This window comes from Petromyzon marinus, chromosome 10 (genome assembly GCF_048934315.1).
Source record: "Petromyzon marinus isolate PM22_M1 ecotype Great Lakes invasive population chromosome 10, UKy_Petmar_22M1.pri1.0, whole genome shotgun sequence".
Taxonomy (NCBI): Eukaryota; Metazoa; Chordata; class Hyperoartia; order Petromyzontiformes; family Petromyzontidae; genus Petromyzon; species Petromyzon marinus.
Window position 1 is genome coordinate 18,338,200 of NC_133676.1, and position 17,488 is coordinate 18,355,687.

Here is a 17,488-nt window from a genome sequence, read left to right on the forward strand (position 1 = left end):
CGGTGCTTGGCAGGAGAGGTCACAGCAGCCGCGTGATGATGATTATCGTCATTTGTTGACATTCGTCATCAACTTCATCATCATAAACCCACCATCATCCTCAATCCAACACCATCATCATCCTGTGCCTCTTGCCCACAGACAATTGCGGATGATAGGAGGAAATGACCTGTGGATAATATGAGTTTTCCTAAAACGATCCTGGCCATGGATAACGGGAGTCATGTATTATCGGAGCGTAGATAAAAGGATCTCGACTGTGCATGTAGTGAAACAAAGCATTGCAGGCTAACACAGCATGCACGTGCGCGGGTGATGTGGCCAGCAACGTGCCTAGTCACCTTGGCCTTTCCAGTTCCAATTTTAACACACCTCACCAGGAACTAATTTAAGGCTGAGTCGACCTAGGGGATGCCCAGAACTCACTACTCCCCACCACACGCACCCTCACGCGCTGCTCGGATTGCAGAAGTTTTCAGTGTACAAGTTGGGACCAAGCGTGATGGTTGAGGAGGACGTGTCCTCGAGCAAAATGAGTAAGGACAAGACAAGGATATTTAGATTTAAAGCTTTCGTGACTGCAAGGATTAATCTTCTTGGTTCTTTCGCTTGTGTTGTGGCCGAAACGTCGTGAGAATGTTGTTGTCTTGTTTTGTTGTTTTGTTCTTATTCTGCGTGACTTTACCGAAAGAACTAAGAAGACAGGTATAGTGAGACTTTGTTGATTCCCTACCTACTTAAGCAGAGCAGGTACTGAAGACAACACTAGTTACATGTATATCCAGTTCCGATAGAAAAATGTAATTACATTAATATTGATATCGCCATGAAGTTAATGACCTTCCTTATTATGCGTGTTCACCTAGGAGGGCCTCACTGAGTCACAATAACCGTGTTCGAGTCGGGCGCAGTGCTGCTGTGTGTCATCCCAACTGAGTCATTTGCAGGAGTATTTTTCAGCATTGGGAAGTTTGGCCAATACCAGCAGCACTGTGTGTTTTATAAGCTACGGGGGGAACCGGAGAACCCAGATAAAACCCATACAGTATATGGACACCCTTCTTGCTGCGAGTGCCACGTGTTATCAGATTTAGATTGTAAGTATAGCACAGGAGACCTGAAGACGATGTTTTACAAGGATGCTGATCGCAAACCGAGCTGTTGCACAAGAACGGGTGAGGTTATGAAGCAAACGAGATTGATGTGCACACTCTCAAACATCACAGTCCTGTACAAGATTCCTGAAGTGTGACAACAATGGCAGATAAGCGATAGGAATTGTTGCTGGTGGCTCTGTTACGCCTCGCAAGGTGAATACAACCCCTGCAGAATGCAGTGTGGAGGGTGGTGAACAGCTGTGGGTGGGACCGGGGCAGAAGTGCTTGGTCAAGCAGCAATAAGTTAAAACGGTTTGAAACCGAGTTACGGTGTCTGTAAACTAGGGATAGAATACTATTAAGGAATAGCAGGAAATGAAACAGGATAAATCTAAACATAAGTTAATAAGAGGGAGACTGGGTCAGGATATATTCGATCTTGCAAAATAGAGGAAATGCAAGATGCAAACAAAGGTGAGTGCATTTCCACACGCACGTTAATAACGTTTATAATCCAGTTCTCATAAATCCGTACTAATGTTACATTGTATTGCTAGGGTTCATCAACAGTCTTCCAGAGTGTCATCATCTCTCATGATCTTGCGATGCAATTATCCATCTCACTCTCTGCACATGAGCTGATTCTATGGCTCCATTTCTGCGGTGATCAATCCGTTGGTCATGGTCAGTCCTTTGGCTGCCAGTCTCAAGCACCGGCCATAATCCATGCAAGCATTACGTTCTACCGAAGTCTTCTTACTTTTATCAACAGTCGATACGGTGTCTTTAACTTCCATACGTTCTCTATTCTTCATGCAGCTCCCTGATTCTCTGGACTTTTCTGCTTTTGTTCTATTGTTAAGTCATTTTCTATCTTTCTGATCCACATTTCATGATCATCTCCCATCTTGTGACCCCTAATATTGGTATTATGTTGATATTTACCATAACACAAGTGCATTGGCTGTTATTATTATGGGGGCCTGTTTAAAATGCTTGACATTTCATTACGACCACCGCCCTCCTTAGGAAGTATCTGGATCTCCCTCTGGTATAAAAATAAATATTGCAATTTAAAACCCACGTGTGCTCATTATTAAATGAGCTGTGTTAAATGTATGAGCACAGGAATGAGAAAGACGGATGTGTGAGTTTATGTCCGAGTCATTCGTCCCCACCGTGTGTGCTGCCTGTAGACAGAAGAAGTCTGGAGACGTGGACTCGGTGTACAGCGGCGTGCCGCCAGGCGTGAGCTCCAACTTCTCCCCAACAAACTCACGAAAGAGGTGCGCCTCAGCATTGAGACGTTTGTCTTGCATACAGTATCCATGAACGAAAACCACATATTGCACAATCAGAAATGCATAACTGTGCCTAACTGCATACAAGCACTGGAGAAAAAGGTAATCGTGGAGACGAAACGTGCTTCCCCATGTAACCAAAGTAATTGAGCCAACAGGGCCTGGAAAGATGTTAGGGGCCTCATTTGTCAAACCCAGTGCCTTCTACCCCCCCCCCCCACCGTCATGCCTGATGGTGTTGGCCTTGGTTGTGGTGGTGATTTTGTGATGAGAGTGGTGGTGGTGATGGTTACATGATTTTGTGATGACACTGGTGGTGGTGATGGTTACATGATTTTGTGATGACAGTGGTGGTGATGGTTACATGATTTTGTGATGAGAGTGGTGGTGGTGATGGTTATATGATTTTGTGATGACAGTGGTGGTGATGGTTACATGATTTTGTGATGACACTGGTGGTGGTGATGGTTACATGATTTTGTGATGAGAGTGGTGGTGGTGGTGATGGTTATATGATTTTGTGATGACAGTGGTGGTGATGATTACATGATTTTGTGATGACAGTGGTGGTGATGGTTACATGATTTTGTGATGACAGTGGTGGTGGTGGTGGTGATGGTTACATGAAGGTGATAATGGAAGTAATGCTTGTCAGGGAGCGGTAGTGTCACAGTTAGCGCTACGCTGCGCTATGAACTTGGTGACCCGAGTTCGATTCCTGCTCACAGCCAACACCAGTGACCATTGTCTGAACCAATCCTGGGTCTCCCCTAGGTCGGCTCAGCCTCAAATGAGTACCTGGTGCGGTGTGTAAACATCGCCACTAGGGAGACAAAGGCGGCTGGGCGTGGTGCTGGCCACCCACCCCCTCGTGTGCCGTGCCAACTACATAGGTGCTCGCTAACAGCACTTACCCCAACAGTCTGTTCAGGCTATATGGGGGATCTTTGTCTTTGGTATTGGTGATAATGGTGATTTCAGTGATGATTCTGGTTCTGTAAATTGCTGCCAATGGTTGATGATATTGTGATTGCACGGCAACAATGTTACAGTTTAGGGTAGCCAGTTTGTTTCACTTGCATTTTAATGGAATGAGTTCAAGTTGAATGTCACCAACATCTAGTTGGGAGGCAGGGATATTTATTAATGGGTCAATTTTGAGCAAGAGTGGGGCCATCACTGCACCTTTTTAATCCCTTGGATATCAGGATACATTTTCTTAAGAATAGATTCAACTTTTCAATTTAAAGCTTTCGTGACTGCAAGGATTCATCTTCTTTGGTTCTTTCGGTAAAGTCACGTAGAATGAGAATAAAATAATAAATTGATAAAATAAAATAACACAATAAAAATTCTCACGACGTTTCGGCCACAACACAAGCGGCCTTCATCAGGTGAAGGGACGAGACTGTCTGGAGGACAGCGCTGGAGCGAACACAGCCAAGCTCAGACCGCGACCTTTAAGCTGTGCGGGAAGAAACAGAGCGCCTTGACAAAGGAATTAGCATAGAATTTAGCATTGAAATAGCTGAGTGATTAGCTTGTGACTGGTCACAGAAATGGCTATGTTAAAGTCAAAGCACACACATACTAGGTGCCTCTGTGGATGTGTATGCTTTGACTTTAACATAGCCATTTCTGTGACCAGTCACAAGCTAATCACTCAGCTATTTCATTGCTAAACTCTATGCTAATTCCTTTGTCAAGGTGCTCTGTTTCTTCTCACACAGCTTAAAGGTCGCGGTCTGAGCTTGGCTGTGTTCGCTCCAGTGCTGTCCTCCAGACAGTCTCGTCCCTTCACCTGATGAAGGCCGCTTGTGTTGTGGCCGAAACGTCGTGAGAATTTTTATTGTGTTATTTTATTTTATCAACTTATTATTTTATTCTCATTCTACGTGACTTTACCGAAAGAACCAAAGAAAATAGATTCAACATTTGACATGCACTATATTCATCCTAGGAGATCATTTGAAAGCCAGCCAACGGCTTTATCACTTTAGTTAAGCTCTTTCAATGTTTTTTCCACGTCAATATGATACATTTTATTATCCAAAGACTGTTTAATCGTGACCATTATGCCATTAAGACCTCACATAAATATTTAAGCTTAAAATAAATGCTATTTAAACATTGTTTTTACAAATTTGCCAGTACTTTTCACATGTAGACTGTGTATAGATGGAATAGTAAGTTGTGTTATTTACGTCTCCGCATTTATGTAGGGTACGCGCATAAGGCCATTTCCAGTTATTACGTCCTCTATTTGATTTATTGACTTGTTAAAGCCGAATGGAGTTCATAACAAGTCACAGACACCTCCTGAAAGACCCGATGGAGAAGATCCCTGGCTTTGATTGTCCGTGAAGCTGTTGGGCCACAGCCCTAAACCGCATCCACACAAACCATGGCAGCAGATGCAGATACTTGATGCACCCATGGGAAATTAAACATTCTTGACTGTGTGACTGTGCTCACCCAGAAAACTAACATGGGACATGTAATGCCTCAATGTACAATTCACTAACACGAAGGAGGCAAAATCATAGTGATACACTCTGCTACTCCTGAAACAATTATCTAGCTAAATGACCTCATTCTAAACCTATTGCTTGGCATCAACATCAGCCATACGCAGAAGACTGGCAAAACATATCTTTCTTAGAGTGTCATTTTCATCACTTATGGAAATATTTCGATGGGCCTAGCTGATTTGTAGGGGTCTATGGAGGTCAGGATTCTCTCGACTGCTCATAAAGGGAAAGATCTGAAAAAGGAGCACACGAGGTACCAAATGATTCATGTGTGGGCACAGGGTGAGGCCACTATGGCAAAAGACATTCCCCACTTTTGGACAACCTGGAAGATGTCTTCATCACCCACGACTCGATTCCTTTCACCACAAAGCTGCCCGAATGAGATAGTCAGACCCAACTTTTTGTATCATTGTTTGAATTGTCCGTTACCTTTCCAAAGTAATGTATGTTTCTGTGTTGAACTTATTTTGCACCGTACATATCCAACCGTGCGTAGCCAACCGTGCTGATTTGGGTGTCCATGTCTAAACGAGCACTTGGCAGCGCTCTTCTCTATGGAGACATTTGATTTAGTCCTCATGAAGGGAACCAATGAAAATGAAGGCCTTCTCTTTGAGAAGACAGATCTGTCGTGTATAAATTTAGTACTTGTTAAAATATAATTTGTGAAATAAAAAATATATATTTTACACCGAGTAATAATTCTAGCAAGAATAAAAGTATTCCTCTTCTTCAAATATGAAGGTAGTTATATGAAATGTAATGCTTTGCATTCGTAGTTAATTTTTGGATTAGGCCACACAGTAATATAGGCGGCAAAAAACTGCGTTCACTTTCATGTTTTTGTTTGCTTTGCACAACAATGTATAAGGCACATACAAGACATTTCCTGAATAGCACTGGTGATGAATTCTATTTTTTCACTTAAGTGTTGACCTTTTTTGCAGCTGTCAGAAACAAATGATGACAAGGTCAAATGAAACTGACAATGGAGTAATCTTACATCGCTTTGTGCTGAGAAAAGTGCTTCTGAATCATCCACATGTATTTTAAATTGTGGCGCCTAGCTCTCTGGTTCAGTACACAAGAATTTGAAGCTTAATTCCAAGACCCTTGTCTCACTGTCCTCTTGGTCCCACTCGGTCTAAGCCCCCGCTGTCGCACGCTAACCCACTCTTGCTTGCTTGGGGGCCAAGAGAGGAGAGTGGCGATGGGATGACAGATTGATCAGTGTTTCACTCTGGACACAGCTGCAAACATCTTTTTCACGATTTTTTGCACTCTGTACAAATTTCCCCACTTATTGTTACACGATACTTCGTGTTGACAATAATCACGCCCCTTGCATCTACATAAGGCAATTAATTAAATGCCTCATCAACAAAAGACGCCTTCCACCACATTTCATTCTCAACCATTCGAGGGGCACCGCTTGGTGCCGAGTCACCTTGTGCTGCACACGTGCACGAGTCTGGCAGTCAGGAGAAACGATTGCTGTGTGTCATCCCAGTTGAGTAATATGATTCATCTGTGAGTCACAATTCATTTATAGATATAAACCAGATTAAACATTTATATATTTTTCATTATTCAATGAACAAGACAGTATATATTCAATATCTGTATTCTACGACAGCTTTTCGAGATTGCATCTGCGGAGGTAGAGAGGCTGAAAACTCTATCACAAATTTTGAGTATTTGGTTATTGTATCGCACATTTTAATGTTTTGAGTGCGTTCTCCTGGGCATTGTGATGGCTGTAGTCGCAGTGTTTTGCGCGTTTTTTTGTGCAGATCCAATGGCATCTCGCACTCGTGGAGCGAGCGCATCCCCGAGGAGAAGCAGACGCCTGACGTGTGTGAGAACGGACGGCCACGTAGCAACTCCTGGCAGGGTACGTCCGCTGCACGGTCACGGAGTGATGGCGCACGCTGCCAACGAGTGGAAACGATGGTGGAGGCTACTGTTGTAGACCAGAGGTCATTTTAAGAAGGGATCTCGGAGGTAGCTCTGTGGTATCCACTTCCACGGACCATTCCTCACCACGAAGGGTCGCACCGCTCTGCGAGAGATCCGAATGGATTGAATTTAAGAAAAAGACAAAAAGCAAAGTGTTTCTATTTTAACCAAACATATTGAATGATGCTTTAACAGGGTGACTTTCTGGCCTTGTAAAATATTATTAATTATAATAAACCTTTTGTATTGATCTGCTGCATTACCAAAGGTGCATTGCACTGTTTGCGTGCATTGTGTTTGCTCTCTGGAAGACTGCAGCATCCAGCCACTGCTTGCATTTGTCCTTGCTGTGTGTGTGTCGAGGCATCGCCTTTTCATTGCAACCATTTGTGACTCATGAATGATCAACTTCATCTCTCTACCTTTCACGCCTTTTTTCTTCATGACGCCTTCTTCAATATTTGGTGAGTTGAGCTTTCGTGCATTATTGTTCCTGATCGTTTGTCAAAGTAAAAAAATATCCCATTACGTCTGCTTTTAGTTAATCCCTTTACATTTATGAATCATTCATATTCGTCAATCATATTTCGTACAATCAAAAACTAGTATTGTTTTGCTTCTGATATGAATTTCATAATAAATTAGTCAGTGGCACTGGTATTTGAAAATATTAAGCCGAGCTGTTGTCGACTATGAAAGGTATTTGACAGCTGCAAAGCTGTCAAAAGATTGTCCAATCCTTGGAGCCACCCAAGATCACAAACTCTCATTCTCCACTCACATGTCTCAACTCTACAGGAGCTCATACCTCCACACGCAGCATCTCCCACATCCACCACTTCCTTACCCTATCTGCTGTTGAGACTCGTATCCATCAAATAATGTTTCAGCTACTTAAACTCTCTCCTAAGGCATCTCCAAATCCTCACCTTAAAAGTCTCCAAAATGCCATCGCCAGACTTCTTGCTAACTTAAAAAAATCAGGCCACATCAGTATTAAGATCATTCCATTGACTCCCATACCAATCCCGTATTAACAACAAGATTGCCCTTACTGTCTTCAGGATCCTCCGCAGATTCCCCCCTTTCTACCACTCCAGCAACAAGGCGTTGTGTCAAACTCTATCAGTATTTTATTGATGGGAGGTCGCTCTTTGTCTGCTGCAGCAGCTGCTGCCTGTTGATTATACGTTGTGAAATTTCCTTACTCTGACCATCGGCACTGCTTCAGAAATTCCCCTGTTGAGGTCTAGCTCATGGCTTTCCGCTTCTTTTTCGCTTGACTGCCCATCTGATCAAAGTATCTTCATTACGTGTTTTCCCCGGCCTACTGTCTCATTTCCCTTTCTGGTCGCTATAAATTTACCCATCATTCACTGCGACAAGCACCCTCTTCAAACTCTATTTGTATGGAGTCAGGTGATGCAGTCAGATTTAGATGCTTTTTAAGTACAAATACATTTAATCTCAATTTAATTATCAACATTACAGTATTGTCCAGATCCCTGTCACACGAAATCTTATACTGATATTTCATGAATTTAAACAGCTTAGCAACAGTAATTGTAAATATTCATAGATTTAGTCCAGTTGGTGATGGCTTTTCAAATTAATTTACAGTATTTTAATTTGGAATGAGAGCAAATTTGTTTATTAAGCTATGTTTCAGAGGAAAACATAATTTGCAAGACACAAAGTAACACAATCATTTGTGAGTATAATGTTAAGAATATTATGTTTTGCCATATCCTTCTCCTAAGTTGTTTGCAGATCAGAGGGTTTGCTCTGTTAACTACTTTATTAAATCCACTTTTGAAATTTTCAACTAATGCTGTTGGCTATTTAGTTATTTTGAATGTAACTGCATGCGAGAGATTGGCGGACACAAAGGCATCGGTATTGTTGTTAACGATGTCAACGGTGTAAATGATGTTGTTAACAAGTGAACGTGGGCCCCGAGGAGCTGGTGCGGTAAGATCCGATCATGTGCAGGTGTTGGGTGCATCGCAGCATCGTGAGATGTGGTGGCGAAGGCTAGGGGGAGGCCTTCATCCACCTGGAGAATAATCACCGCTGATTATTATTCTGATGATAATGATGATAATTAAATAATTTACTTTTTCAGGATCGGTATCAATATGTCGGAAAAAAGGCAAAAGCAAGTTCCGCCCACGCTCCAACTCCACTGAGTGAGTCGCTCCATCTCCGCGTCGCACCGGCAAGAACACATTTCGAAATCCACGGCGTGTGTGTGAAAGGAGCCTATGCCGTTGCAGAAGTAGTCTTTGTCAAATAATTAAAATGTAATTGGGGGAAGTGTGGAAAATTAACCATTATCAATTAAAATATACCAAATATGTAAAAACTAATTCCTAAAATGTCCCAAATTCCAAATGCTAGAGTGCACAGAAGGGACTCGTCATTCGCTTGACAATGATACAAGGGAAAGATGTGAAAAAAACATATGCTTTGCATTTACTTTCCTTATTTATAGCATGAAAATAAGTAGGTATTGACTTACATTCATACGTGTGAATGTACTTTCGCTGTATGCACACATGATAGTATTGACCAGTAAGCAGGTATTGCCCGCTATAAGCTTTGGCCGAGCACTCCACGCAAGGCAAATTTGTTCACCAATGATGAAAGTTCATTTTGTGTATATAAATATAAACAGTCTCAATTGTATTGGTGCCAAATTTTATCTTTCTTGCCTTTCTAGCTCATGATTGCAATTAACGCAATTCACTCTGTCGTAATCGTCTAAATAAACATAAAGTGCAGTGCATCATTTACTTTATTTGTATACATTGACATTTAAAATAAGTTAGCATTTACATGTTTCAAGACCTGTAAGTGACCAATACTATTTGGCATCAGCAAGCAGCCTTGATTAGGCCACACACAAGCTTTTCCTGGACAGGGCAAGACTGATCAAGTAAAGTCTATTCCTGATACACTTTACAATGGCGGGGACTTCAGGGGTTTCTCCCGAGGGAAGAGGGGGAGTGCACGTACAGGGGTGAAACACGAGGACCTAGGGGTTCCTGCCCACAGGTGGATTGTAAGGGCCATCTCTGTCTGCTAGAGAAGGGGGGGCATCATAGTGATGCCAGTATTGTGACTGTGAAAAATCCTCTGCTGTTGGGAGTGCTGCTCTACATTTCACTCGCAACTCCTGCTTTTATTTTAGGAATGGGGTTTTCGCCACATGTATAGGTGTACAACAGTAAAATAATGCAGTGCTTATGTACATCTCGATCTGCTAGATAGAGATGTAAGCACATAGTTCTTCGCTCCACATGTTCAATTACTCTGCTTCACTTTTTCGAGGTCTCCTCTAAGTCCCTCACTCTCTTGCGCTTCACCTCCCCGTCTCAAACCCTTCTCGTGTCCCCTCCGCTGGGCCCACCTTCCAGTACATTCCTGGACCAACTATCTCATCGCGTCCCACCTCATTCCTCTGTCCTCACTTTAAATCCATCCAGGATATCGTTGGTTACAGCTTTCTGATGGATTGTGGAGTCCGGTGCTTGGGGGATTGTCCACGGCTGCTCTACCCCCCTTGCCTGCCACCTTCCCCGGCTCTGCCCACACTATGACTCTGCCTCTACCCCCCTTTCTGACACCTTCCACCGTACCCAAGCATGACAAATTATAGGTTTTACCCTTCCTGGCAATAAAACAGGTGTTAAGATGCTCAAATACCAAATAGAAACCCTTTGCAAGGAATCCAGTTTGCATTAACCACACGTCCTGGCACAGCAGAGGTTATATCGGAGGCCTATACGTGTACCGAGAGTTATTTTATTGCTCAACGCAATTTCCTCCTTCAAATATAGATTGCAATTTGGAGAAAAAAAACACGAAATTCCCCCTACTATCGGGTGAAGAGCTGTGAAATTCGTGGTATCAAGTATGACCCAACAATAAATATTATCCCAGCCCTTTCTCCCTCCCACTTGTTTCCATCGCATGTCCCGTTGCAGCTCTACGTCTGTGGAATGTCAGTGACATTTGACTCAATTTAGCACGTAGGCTTTCGCGAAGAATATTATTCAAGATAACGTTTTTTCAGTAACATCGCATACATGTGTAGATTGCATTCATGAGATCGTATAAATGCGATATACCCAAAAAACGTTGTCATGGATGTAATTTAACTCTCCGAGTTACTCATCCCTCATTTACCTCCCTCTCTCACCTCAGTTCCCAGAACCTATTTCTGCTTCCTTGATTCCTTCTTTCTCCACTTCCCACCAATGCTTGCATAATGGGAAGTCATTTCTACCTTTAGCTACTACAGCTTGAAGCAGTTTTCCTCGAGTGGACAGTGTTTGTGACTTCATTCTGCTGGTTTACTCTAAACGTTATGATCTTTTACGAGAATGACCTCGCTCAAATGTGACTGCTGCTCAGAGCTACACATCGTGAGCTCGTGTCTACGGCGAGCGGTGCCCCAGGGCACGAGGGGAGTTCACACTCCCTGCGCTCTGAAGCCAGTTGCTGGATTTATAGCTTAGACACCAATTTATAGTCGCTGCTCAATTCATAAAAAGTTAGCACTGTGCATTATTGTCGGTATATTTCTTATTTCCTCCTCTGTAAATTTGCCCAAATCTGGTCTTTAAAGTGTCGTCTATCTCTGAAGGTACCATGAAAATCCTGCAACAATTCCAGTTCAGTCTTTTTATGCTACTCGTACATGAACTAAAATGTGGATACTTTTAATCGTGAGAAGAATGAGTTACTTTGAATAAATTAATGGGAATGTATATACGAATCTAATTGTTCACATGTATCGTGAGTATGAGAATCTATATTAATTTATGCGTACATGCTTACCATTTACACCATCACTAGGCATCGCATCTCGGTTTGTATGTTTAATTATTTGTATTGGCTTTAAAATTAAAACTTCATTCACAAATGTTTTGCATGGAGTTTCAAATATGACTATAATTTCTCTCAGATGTATAAATTTTTTAAAAAATACAAACCCTTGCATTCTAAGCTATGACTTGTCTCTTCTTTGCACTGTCCAAAATTAATTAGGAAAATCTGGTCAAAGATTGTTTCAAGTATTGTGCGACACTAGCTATATGGGCATTCGCTTCATCTGTCGGTATCTAAAAAGTAAACGTAGCTCTTGTCCTGAGCGGAAACGCGGCAAGCGGTGCACCTTTTTGAACCACGCTTCAAAGACTCGAAAAGATGTAGACCATGACAGGGCCACAAAGCCGCTTCTCGAGTGGAATAGAGTACCAAAAATATATTGTTTTCTTGAAGCTCATATTAAATCACTAATGATTGTCGAATGCATGTCCATCGTGTTAACGTATTGAGTTTACTTCCATCTTAGTGCATTATAATTAGCAGTAATCGGATTGTGTAGTGGAATGTGACCTACCCTGTTTGTTTTCCATTTAAAGAGGCGCCACTGGTTGAACAATGAACCAACTGGACCATAAACTGTACATTTGTTGCTCTGAGAGTTCTTGTCTTTAGTCTGTATTGATTCCCCCTTCTTGTGTTATGCTCTGCACATCGTTGTGTGTTGTAATGGCCGAGTGAGTATGATGGTAACGTCCGTGAGGATTGCGACTTTTGTGTTGACTGTGTGAAGTTTTCCTTGCCCCTTTGTTGTGTAACCTCAGCTCCTCTGCTCTCTCCTGTGTTTCGTTGCCCTTCTCTGGACCATCATTGATTTTTCAGGTATTTAAACCCCTGGTTTAAAAGAGAGTACAATGTAGCTAAGTGGATAGAAGATGTGAATAAAAATACTCAACCACAATATATACGGTACTGCCCACCTCTCACGGCCATTGTCCATTTGCTGTGCAGTGACCTCTCCCCGCTGTCTACGAGTAATTTGTGCAATTTCGGTGGTGCTGTGCTGTCATGCAGCGCTCACTGGCTACGTGGTATCGCTACCCACATGCCTGAAGGATTTCATTAGCCAGCATTAGTAAGCTGGCTAAGATTTTGTGTTTCAGATAAAAGTATTGGCAATATCGTTGGTTAAAAGGCAGAAAAAATCATCTGTGCAATGTGAACCCTTAAAAATTGTCTGCTATCCATCATTATTACAACTCATTACAATTAAACTTATGAGAACACAATGTTTAGCATGTACACTTTGTTTGGGGTCTGATCATCCTGTATATTGCTTGGATTCATTTGTATGTTTATATCCTCATACATAAGCTGCCAATTCTGATGATCATTCCCCTCGCCGTTGTGTTAAGCTGTAAGGTGCATTGCCATTACTTATGATTGTTTGAGCACGAGTTCGAGTGTATCTTGTTTATAACCAGGCGGTGAGAATTAAGAGCCGGATAGCCACATTTGTAAGAGTGAGCCAGGTCCACAAAAGTATCAAACAACTCAAAAAAGTGCAACAGAAATACAAATAGAAGCGCCATGACAGGACGAACTGCAAATATTGCAGAATCATAAAACAACGTTAAATCTGAGATATGAGTAAAAAATTACATTCCCTGCATGTCCAAACTGATCACAGCACACATTAAAACAAATAGATACATAAACACAAAACGTCCACACGTGGTTGACTATAATAATTAACTTGACTGTCGTTCTGACATGTAAACAAAAACAAGGCAAACGCAGTTCGCCAGACTCTTAATTGTTCACATGAGCTGCTGCATTTGGCGTGCGATGGGAATCCGTGCCCAGCTGTCCACCCTCACCACCGCAACACTATAACACTGCCACCACAGCTCATCCGCTCTGCCCAGTCTCCGTTGGCTGGGACACTCGCATTACCTACACCACGAGTCTACTTAAGCCGTGTTATGAAATAAGCCGTGTTATGAAATAACACGGCTTAAGTATCTTGTAATTATAATAGGATCAGGCTAGCAATGCTCAGCGTCATCATCATCATGAGCCGTTGTCTCTCCACTGCTGAATGAAGGTCTCCCCACACCATCAATACTGCTACTACAGTATAGACAAAATAACAACTGGATAAAGATGTTCAGGTGTGGCCACGTGTCATGTGTATGTGTTTGTTCTTGGTACGTGGCCAGTGATTACTCTTGGGTGGCATTAAGAAGTAGGAGAAATTACTCAAATTATTGTTCAGTTCTTATTCGAATAGTTTTGAATAACCTGTTTGAATAAGTTTAATAATTTAGCATTTTCCAGAATATAATAGCAGTATTTTCTCTTTTATCGGTTATTGCTGTTGATTTTGACTGAGATCGAACTTAAAACCGATTATAACTGCACCACCACTTGTGGGGTAGAACATTGTGGAGTGAGTCGCTACAAATACAGCCATCTCAGCCTGGGTCGGCTCGCTTCTCAACAGGGACGAAGGCCCTCATCGACCCTTGAATAGTGTAATGCCTTCTATCGATCAATGATTATATTCTTGGACGTGTTTCAGGAGAGATGATTGTGAGAGGTTCCTCGCCACACAATGAGATGACGTCGTGAGTTCACGTTACATGTAATGACGTCATCCCCTTGGTTGACAAGGCGGATGCTTTAAGCTGTTTTTAATGTACACGTTATGGGCATCCTTTAGATCAATTTGACTGGTTTTCCATGGGGTAAATCCCGAATAGCAACGCACATCTCTAAAATAGTTATCCTGGATGTTTAAAGACATGTCAATACAGCTGCGTTGGTGTAATGTGCGAGGAAGAGGCAGTTTGTGCCATGTGTGGAGGGTGAAAGCGGCAGGTTCCCGAGGCGTACCTCGGTGTCGATGCCCAGCACTTTGGGGCATCGCGCACTGTTCCTTAACTCTGCCCTGGCAAGCAGAGGGCAGGCAGGCAATATCCATTGATGTAATCTACTATTTTCCCACACCGATGAACTGTGTGGAGAAGTATGGCCAAATAACCCTCAATACCCACACGCTGCAACTCTCCTCCAGCAGTGGCTTGATGGTGATGATGATTACTTTTAACCAAACCTGCAAACTTTGTTATGCACAAGCAATGAGATGTTTATAATCTGAAACTCGAAAAACTGTTTTCACAAAAACATCAGATGGAATTACATTTATTTATCCAAGTTTATGTAATTTGTAATTAAACAACTTGCTTTGCCACCCCAGACATCTGTGTTTGGTTGCCAGGGATCAGGTTGTAATGAGATCTCCCGATAACGTGTTGAACTTTATTACAGTAAACTGCAGAGCTTTGATTGACCTCAGCTGACTGAGAAATGTCCGAGTTTGGTGTAAAAGGTGGCACAGACAACTCAGGGATCACCTCACCCATTCATGCTAACACACAACTGTGCACCAGTGTGATAGAGCGGTGCTTGATTAGAGTTGTCTCAAATACCAGGACAATTAAATAGAGGTCTCCATAGCACTGGACATTTTTGAACCTACATTCGAAAAAAATAATTTCGGCACAAAATTTGACGTTTTGAAGCCCTTGATATAAGCCATTTTGCACCAACGGTACAGTCTAAGGACAGTAAAATTGGAAGGCCAGATGTGCCCCAGAGCTCAAACTCCCACCCTCCTTCCACTTTTAGCTCCCAGAGACCAAGAGCTAAATTGGCCGAGATGAATGTCCCTGTTCCAAAAGGTCCCTGAATGAGAGAATGAACTACCCACACAAAACGTATCACACCAAAGGAGACATGCAATATGCTCGCCGTGGTCCTGGGTTTTTGCTGATTCACAGGTCTGCCTCGCTGTTGGGCAAACATCCCTCAGCTCACTGAAGCAAACATTTCCATCCCTCATTAGTGAAGCATACAAATACCTTGGCTCACATAGCACCGTTGCTTTTAGACATTTTCAAAAGTACATTTTAAGCTATGTGGAAATAACACTGAAATGCAAACACATTTTATTTCCAGAATTTGATTTCACTGGATATAAATATCTAATTATTCTTACCATATGACTGAATTAAGTAGAATATCAATTTTAACATTGATGTCCGGGATATTCATAGAGTTTATGGAATTTTCAGTAGCTGAGTGTATTTCAGCTATTCCTCCTTTGAGAGATCTAATCGGGCATTTAGTATGCGGATGAGTTGTTTGAAACGTCAACCACTGTCACAGTTGAGGATATACTCTAAGTGATCATGAGCATGGCGCATTCAATTAACAATGGACCCTGCAAATGTAACTTTTTTTCCCATGATGTAGCTTACATAAAAATGTAATGTTACAAAAATGTAATGTTACATTTTAATGTGTACATACATGCTTACTTTATATGGGTTTGTTTAATACTCATAGTTTACTAATACAAAATTGCTCGCGTGTCAATTCAAACCATGGTGAGCTCTCAAATCAAAGCAAATGAGCGTCGCACACCCACACTGTTACCCCGCAACCACCACACAGAGGGCTTTGCGACGAGACAGACATCTACTTCAGCTTCGCCTCTCCTGCACGCGAGTGCTACACGGCCGTGGCTGCGTTATTTTAACGACAGCGTGCGCAGCTGCACGCAGTGATGATGGTCGCGTTTAGGGAAGTGCCCGTGGCGTGTGGGAGGGTGTGATGCGGGAGGGTGTGATGCGGGAGGGTGTGATGTGGGAGGGTGTGATGCAGGAGGTGTCGTGATGAATGTTGTACGATCTAGTCAGTTTTTTTTTGCTAGCATGTTGGTTTAGTCGTTCTACAACTGTACCTTTGCACGTGGTAGGAAACTGCAGTGCCAGGCGTGAGGGAGGCTCAATTTGTGCTTTGATGCCCTTGTAAGCTCGTCACTGCCTAGCAGGAGAACACATGCCTGCACAATCCACTAACTCTATCTGCTAGCCGAATAATTGTAATGAAAAAAAAACTCAATGCATTCGTCAATAACACTGTCTGAAGAAGTAAACATGGTAGACGACGTTTTGGGCAATGGCCCTTCTTCACAGCCCTTAGGAGGCCAGTCGCTGGCTGAGAGGCATGCAGCACACCACCCAGTCACAACGGCTGCAAACACCCGCCCGATGATGACGTCAGCTCTCGTTTGCAAGGGGGGGGGGGTCAATCCGATAGCTTCTCAAACAGATGTCACCTGTTTTACATTGGTAGCTGTAGCATGAGTTTGATCATTGCACGTCCTGCCAATAATGTTACCGCGTGCTGCGTTCACATCAGTAATTGATAATGCATTATATGTAAAAGATCGATTACATCGTTACAAATACATATGTAAATGTGACAATATATACAGTATTAAATTATTACATTTTTGTCATGTGTACTGCCAGTGTTTTAAATATTGTATTTTGAAACGTAGAGGTAAATGTGCTTAATGTATTTTTATTGAATGCCTCTATACAATGTACGGTTATGCAATGTTCTGCTAAACAAGTGTTAAAGCAAAGTGTCTCTCGTGAGAGGGGTCACAGTCTACGTGCTAAAGACCAGAACCAGCACGTGGAGTGGCAAGGTGTGTTTTTAGCCAGAACGTGGTGTGCATTGCGTGCTGTGTGGCATGTGGTTGGTTGCAGGACCCTCTCTCCGACTAAGTCTCCTTCGTCCTCCACCGGCTCACTGGCTTCCCGCAGGGAGCCGTACCCCCTGCCGCCCCTTCCCGACGAGCTGCTGCACCCTCCCGAGAAGCCACTCAGCCCACGGGTCAGCCCAC

General features: G+C 42.6%; 1 protein-coding gene across 6 annotated transcripts in view; it reads left to right on the top strand.

Annotated features, from left to right (window-relative positions):
- LOC116940781 (disintegrin and metalloproteinase domain-containing protein 11) overlaps positions 1–17,488 on the top strand; it is a 124,270-nt gene that overhangs the window by 103,774 nt on the left and 3,008 nt on the right. For 2 of the 6 annotated variants that reach the window (XM_032950970.2, XM_032950969.2), the window contains exons 27-31: positions 2,294–2,383; positions 6,726–6,826; positions 9,017–9,080; positions 12,607–12,693; positions 17,352–17,478. In XM_032950970.2, coding sequence (XP_032806861.2) covers positions 2,294–2,383; positions 6,726–6,826; positions 9,017–9,080; positions 12,607–12,693; positions 17,352–17,478 — 469 coding nt within the window. Of the gene's footprint in view, positions 1–2,293; positions 2,384–6,725; positions 6,828–9,016; positions 9,081–12,606; positions 12,694–17,351; positions 17,479–17,488 lie in introns of those variants that run through there. The other 4 variants (XM_032950971.2, XM_032950973.2, XM_032950972.2 and 1 more) reach the window with 4 other exon arrangements.